Raw genomic sequence first — 13,291 nt, forward strand, 5'->3', positions numbered from 1 at the left:
CCTTACACCTTTGCCAGAGCCACTATGGGACAAAAACTGAATTTGAATCTCCTACATCCTCTTCTGCTCTAGCCCATGGAGTGGGGGTGAGCAGAGCTCTGCCTGGAGAGAGCGAGAAAATAAGAGGTGGCTGCATGGTCCTGTTAAGGCTCCTGAAGTATCCCAGGTCAGGAGGCATCTCAGGGCTCTTTTCCTTGGCTGCATCTCCAAAATCTCCACAGGGCATGGAGGGGAATCTGAGCTCCATGGAGCCTAAGACTTGGGCTGGGCAACTTGGGAGGAAGTGGAGAGAATGGGGGAGGAGGCTCCTTTTTAGGGATGAGGCTAATTTTCAGATCTGGCCTTGGAACCTCTTAATTTAGGCAAATAGCCGTGACTGATATATACCTAGCTTTGGTGACAAGTAATGATCATTTTCTGGTTATCCTTTTCCCACATTATATTTCACAGAAATGAGCTAATTCTTACATGGTGCCCACATAACTCTTCTTGTGTTTCTTCCTCTTGGAGGCCTCATTCTACAGATGCTTTTGATACTGTTCTGAGAAAACTTATGTGATCCCTCCCATCCCCTCCCATGCTCCTAACCTTAGGCTGGAGACGCCCCTAATCTCCTCTGTGGTTCAAGAATACCCTGTACTTGGCCTTGTTATAGCACTTTCACATGTTTGCAGGTTTGGGAGTATCTATTTTGCAGTGTTGTTGTGAGATAATACATGTAAAGTACTCGGGCTTGGCCTAGAGTGGCTGTTTTTGTTATTACTGTGGTTGCTTGTCTGCTTGTCAATCATCCCTATTGAAAGCTCTGAGGGAAGGGGCTGTGTCACTGTTCCCTAGCACAGTGCCTAGGACATTGGTAGATACTCAATAAACTTTCCAGGAAAGAAAAATGAGTTGAATAAAATGGGTTAAAGAGTAGCAAATACAGGGGGTGAGTATGCTTTTCTTAATAGTTTGAATATATGTAAATAATAAGCGTAGAATTTCTGATAGTTTCAGTGAGAAAAATTTTTATTTAAAATAGGCTAGATGCTTTTACTAGATTAAATAAAATACTCTACAAATGAGAATTTTAAATCCAGTATACCAAACCCAGTAATACCAGTCAGGGCTTGTCCACCAATCCCCATTTAATAACGTTTAAATGAAATAACTTATAATTCTAAGAATATGTGCCTTTGCTTAGAGAAAAATTTCCAAAGCAATGTCATATTTCCTGGATATAACAGTGTCATGCTAGTAAGAGAAATTCTATAATGTCAAGACAGCTAAGAAATGGTGATTTTCAAATGCAGAGACCCTTAGACTTGCTCTGATGTTATTAATAGTATTTCTAAATCACAGAGACAGGCAACACATTTTATTTCAATAAGAGAATGAAAGCAAGAAGGGGACCTACACTATTTCTAGCCACTTATATTTATTAGTATGTGCTTAACACTTTTAATGCCTTTGCTGCAGAGGGTAATAAGTGTTTTCACAAAAAGATAGACTATTGGGACAAAGCTGGGAAGCTTGTGCATACAGTAAGTAGCTGATATCTCAAGGCTCTCAGGGCTCTTGGAAATGCCATGCATCATGCTTAATCTGGGGCTGCTGGGCCTTGTTTCCTGGCATCGATGTGTGCTGACTGTCAGGGGTCACTGTGGAATCCACGGTGGTTTCTTCCTGGAGACCCAGAGTTGTGGTCTCATCAGCACTGTAGGTCTCATAAACATCAGCTAATCCAGGGGTCATCAGTGGGTCTGCAGCTGCTGGGGTGACCCTGAGGGGTCCCCTGCTCTGCCCTGCAGGGCCTCTTGCTAGGTTGGGGATATTGCCTTTAGGATTAGCAAGAAGCCCTCCAAGGGCACCAGGTGCTAGCTCTGAAAGGAGAGCTGGGTTTTCCAGATCGGCTGGGTTGGCCTCCGGCACAGGGGGGTCTTGTGCACCTCCTTCTCCCTTCTCCGGGCCTTTGGTTCCAGCGACTGGGGAGTCAAATTCCAGAGTAAAGTCCCCGCCCATGGCTGGATTGGGGGGCATCCCTCCAAGGCCGGGCCTCATGCCTCCAAATCTCGGGAACATGGCTCCATAGGCCATGGGGCCTCCTCTTCCTCCCTGGAAAAAAACATTTATCACATATTATTAACTATACGATGCCATTATACCCGTCAGATTCACTGAAAAACCATAAAAAACTGATAGGGAACAGAGAGTTGGCTGACAGCTTTGTGTAAGCACATTTCTCACTAAATTGGCTTCTGTACTTTTCTGGGTGGGGCCGCTCACTTCTTTGAAAGGGAGATGAAGACCCTTTGAATGCCTGCCGAAGGGTAAGAGGGAAAGAAGCAGGGAAGTAGGACAGAACCAAGTCTACAGGCAAAAGGTAGTTTGAATTTCATTTTAAGAAAACTATAAGCAGTTGAAAAGGGCAATACCATCATAAGACAAACAAAATCTGATGCATTCCTGAGTTTGTTGAGCAGAGTTTTGGAGGACATTGTCAGTATCATTTCTCAGTATCCCTCAAAATGAATGAAGCCCCATGTAATATTTTCTCTTTTGCTTTAAAAATTTTTCCTTCCTTCCTTCTCTACTTCCTTCCTTCTTCCCTCCCTCCCTCCCTCTGGAGAAACAGAAATATTTTCTTCCTGTGGACAGTTAAAATTCTAGAACTGACCATGTGTCCTTTTTTCCTTTGTTGTGAAAAATTTCAGGACCAAATCTTGGGCTTCTTACAGCAAGTGTGCAGGGCTTTGTAACTTGTATATCTGTATTCTCATTTCCTCATTTTAAATTCTATCTTCAATTTTTTGGTTATATTTATTGTGTTTTTCATAAGCTACAGAAAAATCTTTTAAGAATGAGGCAAAATATAAATTAATTAAAATTCTAAAATAATAATTAACACACTTGAATTTTCAACCCGTTTCGTTGGTGTTATGTAGAGTCAGTACTTTTTCCTCTTATCTTCTCCTGGCTCTCCACTCGCAGATTTTCCCATCATCTCCTCCAGGGATGGCACTGTGAACCCCTGGGCTGCTACCTTTATCACATGATTTTCACATTTTCTGCCCCTGTATCTATTTTTTCCACTGACTAGACTGTGAACTCCCTGAGATCAGGAACCTTATCTTATTTATCTTGCCTCCATAGGATCTTTTTATGTGTCTCACTCACAGAAGGCACTCAATAATGTTGAGATCCAAGTTTTCTTCAGTGATAGCATGTTTACATGTATTTATTAACTCAGTAGGATCCGTAGTTGATAATGATTTGTTAATTCAGTATGGTTTTGTTTTGTTTTGCTTTGTGCTCTAACAGATTTAACGTAGAAATTTCTGAGGGAAAAAAGTCCAGTTGTGTGAGTCTATTGATCTCAAATTTTAAAGTTGTAGTATGCATAGATAATGATAAGAGAATAAGAATACACTTGACTTACATTGTTAATGTACTTTGAATTTTACAATAATCAAATTTTAAACTTGGTTAATTTTGTTTCTTTTTGATCTCTCAATTTTGAGGTCTAAATGATTTGCAATTTTGTTGAATTTGTTATTTTGAGGGGTTAAGTGGTCTGAGAAGTAACGGGAACTTCATGAACCATGTGTATCTTTTTTGGTTTGAAGCGTTTGCTGTTCAATAATGGTGGCTTTTCAAGAGAGGTTTCTCCTGTTCTCATATTCAAGAAATGGGGCAAAATCCTATGTGCAAGAATGGTCATCACTCAGAAACGACTATATGGGAAATGTGATGAAATCTTTGCATACTGCTTCAGAATCAAGCTTTCGGTTTTGGAGTGGAACAACTTGAGTCCCATGTTGTATATTCAGCTATATTCAGGGCCAACACCTCTTGCAGCCAGTCATCTGTGACTGTTCTCCCTTGGCCACTATTTTAAGAAGACTTTGAAGACATTACTCACAGCCATTTCTTCTGAGCTCATGATGCCAAGTCTGGCAGGAGCGTTCTGTTCAAAAAGAAACACAGCATCATATTATGAGCCAGCTGACTCCTATTATCTTTGTAACTACTCAAGACAAAGTTAAAAGTCATTTAGTCTTTCTTTAAAACTTAATATTAATACTGTGTCCAGAGGCAGGGTAAAGTGGAGAGATGAGTCATTATTAAATAAATGTAGCCAATTTGGATAATTAAGATAGAAAATTGACCTTTTCTTTAATGTCACTGTGTGTGTGTGTGTGTGTGTGTGTGTGTGTGTGTGTGTGTGTGTGTGTGTATGTGTGTTTGTATGCCTGGCCAGAATTATCCAAATAGGAAGTGTGCCTCCTTGCCATTTCAGTTGCTAACTTAGGCATTCAGAGAATATGGAATCTATTGTTTGAGGCCTAGATTTTATAATATTATCTCTTAAGAAAACATTTAATTAAAATGATACTTTTTATAGGATAAAGACTTACCAATTGATTTGCTCCATAGGACATGTAAAATATTCCTGGATAAAGCTAAATATAAATACAATAATCATCACAAAATGCATTTCCCAAGAGAAAAACTTTTAAGTAAATCACAGAGAAGTGGTATTAAAAAAACTTACTGGAGGTGGTTTATTTTGTGGCACTGGTCCCACAGATATCAAACGGGCTATTGGAAACATCTTTAAGTGGTAGAAAGAGAATAAGCAATTCATATTTGCTATAACACAGGCAAACCTCCCATTACGGCCATTTCTAGGAATTATATGAAACTTATTTTCAGATGGATTACTATGATAAACAAGTATTTAATACTTAAGCAAACAAAGGAACCCATTATATTTCATATTTATGGATAAATGGGGCAATTAAAATTTTTTACTCTCCTTTCTTGAAGTATAGAGATGTATTTCCCAAGAAAGTGTCTTACTGAGATTTGTACTTACCGATGGATCTTGTGGATCAGCAAAATTCATTCCTGACAACTGCATTACAGATAAATATTAAAATTACTGAACAATTAAAATAGACGAAGTGAACTTAAAATGTTCTTATCTTATTTACGATTATGATAAAACAATCTAAAATGAATTTCCTTGTTTTTACTTTCATTTCGCCTCTGAGGGTACAACCAAAGAGATTACAGTTGCCCTTTACTAACGTGACTCAAGTGCACAGAGAGGAGATGGGGCATGTCTGTCATGAGTTTGCTTTGTTTTGCAGAATAGAAAGTAATGAATTTTGGAATCAGAGCATGCCAGATTGATTTGAATGCTGGCTGTGCCACTTAATTTTTGTGTAATACTGGGAAAATTTTATAACCTCTTAAAATATGTCTTTTTAAAAAAGGATGATAATATCTATCTTCATAGGATTGGAGTCAGGTGGTATGTGGGGATGTTAAATGCCTGCAGCATACTAGTTACATGATACCTTCCTTTTCTGTCCATTGCTCTTTTCTCAATATTATTACCTGATACTTTTGCTTGATTGTCTTCTCTATTACCAGATAGAGAAATAATAATGCAAAAATACTATTTGCAATGCTGAGGGATCAATCACTTTTCTCAGTCCTTCCAACATTGAAAAAAGCCTGATGATAAGAAGCCTGGAATTCTCTGGGCTGTCCTATTTCCTCTGAAAGCTTTCATCTTTTGTAACTAAGAAACCAATTTTACAGGAACAGGATCTTTTAGAATCCATGCGCCATCTCAGATGGCAAAGGGCAGGAATGGATATTTATATTCTACTCCCAGATATGTCAATTGCTCGAAAACATTTGTATTTTCGTGCATTATGCCCAAAGCTCTGATTATTTAAATGTGCTCTGCAAATCGATTTTCTTTCACTAAGTTAATGGACGATCCAGATCTGACTTCAGAGAAAGGAATTACCTCGGTCTTTGATGGCTTTTCTGATGGTGCCACCTGTTGAATCATTGGCCCCTCTGATTGCTGCAAGGGTGGATGTCCCGGGTAAATCGGAGGCTGAGGTATTCCCTTCTGGACTGTGTTCTGGAAGGAGGTTACAACGGTGGGCTGGAGGAAAGGTTTCTGTCCTGGCTGTGGAGGCTGCAGGGATGGCTGCGATGGGAGAGGTGGGGGATGCACAGGCAAAGAATATTCATACTGCAGAGAAATTTGAAAGGAGCGTCAGGAAGTGATGGCTCACTGAACTGTGGTGTCTGACAAAGCAAAAGGGCTTGAGGAACTTTCTACTTGGAAGAGAGTCTAGGAGACTTGTCTTGAAGATGTGTTCCATAGGAAGCACTGATTCACTTAAAGTCAGTGTTTTTGGGAGCAGTCTGGTAGGTGTTTACCTCCCCTACTTCCTTTGGGACTATGACTGCGCATGAAGATGGAAAGCTATATGAACTTCTGGGTAGACTGAGCCGTTTCGTCCTCTGGGTTCCCACAGCTGCCTCTATGTATCTCTATTTTAACACTCTCTCACTGGATTACAATTACTCCTGATAAAGCTTGGTCCCTTGGTCAGCTGACAGAGAATAATGTCTTATTTATCTTTATAGCCCCAGGACTTAACATAGGTCCTAATAAGTGACTGGCACAGGTTAGATAATATATTTTTTGAGTTAATGAAAGGAGAAAGGGTAATTAAATAAAATACCAATCAAATTCTTACATCATGAGTTCATTTTGGAAATAATCAAGTGGAGAAAGAATCACCATTAACATAATTTACTGTCCCACTAAATGTGGCTTTAAAAACAAAAAAACAAAAAAACAAAAAATAAACAAAAAAGAAGTCTCACAACAATCTGGCTGTGCTTCATCTCTTCAACCATTGCCCATCTCTAAACTCCTGGGCTTTCATTACTTGTACCTCATTCATTACTTATACCTCACAACTTAGCACCCTGTAATATGTTGTCTTGTCTTATCCCCTAATCAGATGTGAAATTTTGTAAGCTTTGAAGGCATTCTTAAACACCTTCACTTTCATTTCCAATCTACCATTTGGTTTATGTATTTGTTAGGTATCTAATAAATAATGATTAACTGATTGATGTATTTATTAATTGCTTAGGGTTTATGATTTTTTTTTTCCAGTACGCGGGCCTCTCACTGCTGTGGCCTCTCCCGTTGCGGAGCACAGGCTCCGGACGCGCAGGCTCAGCGGCCATGGCTCATGGGCCCAGCTGCTCCACGGCATGTGGGGATCTTCCCGCACTGGCTCACGAACACGTGTCCCCTGCATCGGCAGGCAGACTCCCAACCACTGCGCCACCAGGGAAGCCCTATGATGTTTTAACTAGGAATGTTTGGCATCATTTTAAATGTGTCTTTTAGTAATTATTTAAGGAATCTTGACTGAAATCAGAATTTTCCAGGATATAGCCTGCTTTCATTTTCAGGCTAGTTTATTTATTGTTCATATCTTTAACATAGGTATCTATGTTTTGGAAGCCATATCTTCCTATTTGAAGTAAGTATACAAATGGGTTGAAAATTTGGACCATTTTATTTTAAATTTTCCTAAGTACTAAAAACAGTTATAGGTTTTGATTTATTGTTATTTGGAAAATGTTTTATTCATTACTGTTACCTGTCTGTGGTTACTATATGACAACTTAGAGAAGGCAAGCAGGAGAATATTTTAAAGCTTGAAGTTTCAGACACATTGATGCAATTAACTTACCTGTTGAGTTTCATGTTCCCTTGGTCTCATCCACGGGAAAGAGGAATGTGGTGGGAGGAGACCATGCATCCACAAAGAATTAAGTGATTTCCCAAAGCCAAATCTTGAATACTAAAGACATGGAGAAAAAAAGTATGCTTATATTTCAGTGTTTTCTTAAACTTGGTTTCCATTTTCTAAAAAATCCAAAAAAAGTGTAGAAATAGCAAAAATTAGAGTGTTATTGGTTAATTTAATGTGGCTAGGTTAAGTCTTCCAATAGACTTGCTTTTTATTCTAAGCCAATCTGACATATTCCCATAAACTTCTTTGAGATTTTGCTTTTTTAAGCATTCATATTTTGGGCTGCATAATAAAATTAATAATACAAAAAGGAATTTTTTTCTTACTAAAGAAAATTCAACATTATTTTTATTTTCTCCTACCATCCCATCCTAGGTCCTTATTTTGTTTTAGGTTATCTCAATTACTCATTTGCTTTTTCAGTATTTAGGATATTGTTTATTCACGAACAAATTTTATGAATTACAGTGCTGCTGCTAATATCACTACCACCAACACCATGAATATTTGCAATAAGAATTATTTGAAAATAAGGTTACCTGAGAAAGCATGTTTAATCCCTGCAAACTTCCCAACTGTCTCATTGTCTATCAAGGAAAAAAAAATGTGGGTTAGTGTTTTTCACATATGTTCCTTTTGTGTATGACACAATTGATTTTCAACATATGGTAGTATTAGCACAAAGTTTGGGGTGGGTCAATTTGAATAAAATAAGAGACACAAATCATCACTAAAAAGTAGAAAGGTTAAATGTGATTCTGCCATTGTTGTTATCATTGCTATTAAAATAGTGAGCTTGCTTTTCATCATTAATTAAAAGAGAGAAAATATCATTTAAGTGGAGGTCATATTGAAACATGGGAAAATAGTTCATTGAATTGAAATATCAGTATAATCACGAGGGCATTGTCTCATTGACTCTTTTTTCCCCCATTTAACTTACTTTGCCTTTTATAAATCCAACCCGAAGAGGAATTTGAAAAAACAGGCAAACAAACCAAGCAAATTAAAACAAAACAACCCTACCTCCTTCCCAAGTAAAAGTTCTCAAAATAATAAATATAAAAAACACTGGGGAAAATAGTAAGTATCTAGATAGATGGTCAAGAATGCTGCCAATTCAACAGAAAGTCAATTTCATTTTTCCTGGGAAGAAGTTTAGAGTGCTTTGCGTTAAGTTTAAGCTAGAAAGTAAGAAAAAAAAATCAAAACTCAGTGAAATTAGCTTCATTTTGAAATAAGCTTCTAGCACAAAGTATCGATTGCCCTCAGACTGTCATGATATAAATAAATTTTGCAAGGCCTTGTGAAAAATTTGTAATCTCATAAATATTTTTCTATTCATAACTGTTTATATTTTTTACTGATATCTGAAACATTTCTATTTTGCTGGGGTTTTCTAGACAGAGTATATGTTAGGTATAAGAACTGCAATAAGACAGACAGAGGCTATGCAGGAGGCACTATAGTACAGTGTTAATGCTATTTACAGTCCTCATAAACAATTACATTTTGTAAGATAAACTTTCCTCATGGGAACTTTATCATATGCTATATGGAGAAGGAACTAAGTATAAGCCATTTGTGACTTCAGAATAATGTGTTTCAATTAATGTATATATATGTATTAGGTATTAAATATTAGTACTGCTTTGATCACACACAGATGACGTTCTAAAGACCAAAACAACTGAAAATTTAAAATTGCAGTAAAATTATAAGATGAGGCTCTAATAAATGTCATAAACTTCTCTAGAACTGCGCAGGAAGACAGCCACTGACTTCTGGCCAGGAAAACTGAGAAACAGCCCATGTATTTCTCTTATGAAGAACATACCAATGTAAAGATTATATGTAAATACTCTAACAATACATACCTCAAGGCTCAAACTAGCCATGCCTGGTGTCCCAGGTTGCTGAGGAAACACCTAAATGGAAATAAAAATAATTTTGAATTTTCTTTGATGAGAAACTTCATTACACACTGAAAATAGAAAGCCACACATATACATAAGGGCCAGCTAATATTGGTTTATTACCCAAATGACTTGAGCTTTTGGGTAGAATGAAGAAGAACTTAAATTGTTTGGAGTATTAACATAATATTAATATTTATTTTTTTGGCTGCACCGCATGGCTTGTGGGATCCTAGTTCCCTGACCAGGGACTGAAGCCAGGCCCTTGGCAGTGAAAGCATGGAATCCTAACCACTGGACCGCCAGGGAATTCCTAATATTTAAAAAGTTTGCTCCCACATGAATCATCTACCCTTTATCTACATCTTAATGCTATATTGCTTTAAAAGCAAAATTTGATTTAGTTTGAAAGTTATGTTGAAAACAGATGAGAAGTAAAAGAAACAAAATAGAAAACTAATAACTCAACTTAAATATTATCACATAGAAAAGCAAAGGGAACAAACTCGAACTCAGTTTTCTTGTGTGTTTGACAAATCTACATACCTGGTTTGTGGAACGTGGTGTGGGATCATGGCATTCGGCAAAACCATGTGTAAAACCTAACTTGCCTCCCATTCAAAGGGCTTCAACAAATCCTCCATCATCTTTAGTGAAAGATTATTATTTTTAAAATGTTTTTTCTTCTTTTTTTGTTTTTATTTTTATTGTGAAAGATTATGTATAAACCTGTTGATCTGTGTTTATATTTTTGGGATCATATAAAAGGCATTTTTTCTGAAATAAAAGGTATTCTAGTACCAAGTACTATTATACTTACTGTGTTCATTTAAAAGTTGTTAAAAAAATATAGCTATATTTACAGCTAGGTTTTTAAACTGTAAGATATTTTCCTTTCTAAGCCAATCCTTATTAATATGCATGAATACAAGTGGGGGAAAAAACCAGAGAATGGAAGAGAAGAGTAACAATTAGAGTAAATTGGATTTTAAGGGCTTTTTGTTCTTTGGATATTCTTACATCTAGGGTCAAGGGGTTTTAATGCCTTACTTCCTTCATTTAAACCACAGGTATTTTTGGAGTCTTCACGAAATATATTGGGATTATTTTTCCTTTGTGAGGAAGTTCAGGAATATTTTTCTGAGCATATGTTATTTGTCTCCACATCCTACATTTTTATACAGGTAAAATCCCACCTTCTGGGTCATGGTGCAAATTTCTTCAAATAATGCAGTTTTGCAAGTGGATAGAAGGGAAGGAGTTATAAATGTGTAGCAAATACTCCAAGTAGAGAAAGAGGTTACCTTTGTAGACAAAAAGAGTGATATGTGTATGTGTGTGGTGAGAAAATTGTTTGGAATTTGAGGGGATGTGAGAGTAGAGCCTTCTTTCCTCCTATTAGTCAGTACAAAAGTAAGGTAACTGGGATAGATTCAACTACAGGACAAAGTATACTTTGTTTCTATTTGATCCAAGTCATGAATTAATGAGCAATATTTACAGAAATGCAGATAGACAGAGGATATCTTTCCCAGGAGGAAGTAAAAGGAGAAGAACATCTGATTTGGCAGTTGGCAATCTTAAGCCATTGTCCTCTTGCTCAGAGTGGACCTGACTGACACAGGTGTGGACCATTGTAAGTTCCAAGAGTGTTAAGGTGTTAGACTGATGGTGGATGGCTGAGGTGACCCCAATGTCAGTATCATACAAAGGTAAGCTAAGGTGGCAGCTTTAATTTTTCTTTCATTTAAAATTCATGTTGAGTAATGTAAAAGAAACTCTTTTTATCTGTAAAATGGAGGTTTTCATCCTAGCAGTCAGTTTTCATCCCCCTTTTTTGAAATGTTTTAACTTTAAGAAGCTCAAATGGCTACTCCTTTGTCTCAAGGAACTTAACTATTTAAAGTTCATTTAAGACCACCTATGAGCTCCTCAAGACAAGAGACCACGTCACATTTAATTTCACATCTCCAATGCCAGCACATTGCTGGATACACTGCAGGTGCTCGGTCAATATTTGTCAAATGCATGAAGCAACTGAATAATGTCTTCATGTAAACAGAATCACATGATATTTGCTGGAGTAGTTCAGTGCTCAAAGGATTGTATTCATATGAAATCATCTCAATATATGATGGAATGTACCAGGTGCAGGACTGTAACATACAAGTAGCCCACTGCATGGCGTGTTTTAATTTAAGAAACTTCAGTGCTTAGTCACACAGTATCTCCCTAAAAGACAAATTTGTTGGTTAATTACTAGCTTCAAATGGAATTACTTAGCTCAGTTTTGTAACCATAGTAATTTGGCTAATGTTGTTCTTTTAAAAATGAAGAAGAAAACGTACTTTACTTTTTTGGAGAAATTTCCTCTTTCCATTTTGATTTCATAATGGTTGCAGGTAATTGATAATAAATTTGTGCTGTGACATTGTTGGAGACCACATACATCTTTTAACTTTGAGTGAATGGAATAAGATGTAGAAGTTGTCTTTGGAAAATTTAAAATATCTTTTTGTATAACAAAATTTTATATATGGCTTACTGCTTTTGGATTATAAGGGCTGACATCTGGGCACCTGACTTTTGACTCAGTAGGAAGATACCACTGGATTAATCCCAATGAGTCCAATTATGGACACTCAGCCACTTCCTTCAGTGTTGTTTGGTGTCTGGCAATGTCTCTACTAGGGTACCCTCTAGAAGACTGACTTACCGGCACTGCAGAACTCATTTTCAGGAGGCACAGGATCAGTATCATGTCCTTCATTTTGAAAAGTGGGATCTGAAACAGAGTTGCATTGGAGAATCAAATCGGATGAATTTTTATTTCAGAATGGCTAAAAGACAATATTTCCATGAGCTCTTTGCTCTTCCAAAACGACTAGGTTCAAAACAAAATAAAACAAAACCAAAACAGATAAATGTTGCTAAACAACTGATTTTTATTTATTAGTTTTTGGAATGAATTGACAAGCAATTAAAAAATTTCTAAGTACTTTTTTTACAGAGCTACCACCTAAATGAACATGTGGGAACACTTCCATGAATATTTAATTTCATTTCATAAATGAAAATGAATTAAATTAAATTCATTAAAATTTTAAATGTGAAATGTTCCACTATGTGAAATGTTGGTCTATTAAGTATGATTCACAGGAATTTTTACTTTGTTTCCCTCCAGAATAAATTTTGAAATGCATTTTAAATGTAATACAACCAACAGTCATTTCATAACAAACCTTTATATGCAGATATAAAGGGTATACTATGCTATGTTTAGGTTAGCCAGGAAACCATGCCAATAATTATCATTTAAAAATAAAAATTAACTAAATATTTTAATTTCCTTTGATATTAGTGGAAAATATGTCTCAAAATTGAGTTTTCCTCTTTCTAAAATGAATTATCTCTTCAGTTTATTCTATAAGTCCAGAAGGCACTTTACTCTCACATGAACAGAAATCTGACTAGTCAAGAGATTTGCTCAACTTCTAATACTTTTCCAAATTAGGTACTGTCACTAACAATCATAAATAGTAAAAAAAAGTCTATAGGCAAGTCTTTTTGTCCTTAGCTGAAAGGGTATTAAGCAGGTCTCCTCTGGAACATGCTAATAATGTTTCACAATAAGCTATTATTCAGCTTCTGGTGACAAATGAAGATAAATCCTCTTTATAAAAGCTGCCTGGAGATAGGAAAAAAGAACAGGAATCACATGGAAATCATAAAATCACA

The 13,291-nt window shown here is 36.6% G+C and overlaps 1 protein-coding gene across 1 annotated transcript in view; it reads right to left on the reverse strand.

The window, feature by feature from the left end:
* Positions 1 to 1,551: 1,551 nt before the first annotated feature.
* The window catches only part of AMBN (ameloblastin), a 39,170-nt gene continuing 27,430 nt past the window's right edge, over positions 1,552 to 13,291 (reverse strand). The window contains exons 3-11 of the mRNA XM_049708905.1: positions 12,270 to 12,338; positions 9,515 to 9,565; positions 8,177 to 8,224; positions 7,575 to 7,685; positions 5,810 to 5,998; positions 4,862 to 4,900; positions 4,538 to 4,597; positions 4,401 to 4,445; positions 1,552 to 2,097 (exon numbers count right to left, since the gene is read on the reverse strand). Coding sequence (XP_049564862.1) covers positions 1,552 to 2,097; positions 4,401 to 4,445; positions 4,538 to 4,597; positions 4,862 to 4,900; positions 5,810 to 5,998; positions 7,575 to 7,685; positions 8,177 to 8,224; positions 9,515 to 9,565; positions 12,270 to 12,338 — 1,158 coding nt within the window. The remainder of the gene's footprint in view (positions 2,098 to 4,400; positions 4,446 to 4,537; positions 4,598 to 4,861; positions 4,901 to 5,809; positions 5,999 to 7,574; positions 7,686 to 8,176; positions 8,225 to 9,514; positions 9,566 to 12,269; positions 12,339 to 13,291) is intronic.

This window comes from Orcinus orca, chromosome 4, assembly GCF_937001465.1.
Source record: "Orcinus orca chromosome 4, mOrcOrc1.1, whole genome shotgun sequence".
Taxonomy (NCBI): Eukaryota; Metazoa; Chordata; class Mammalia; order Artiodactyla; family Delphinidae; genus Orcinus; species Orcinus orca.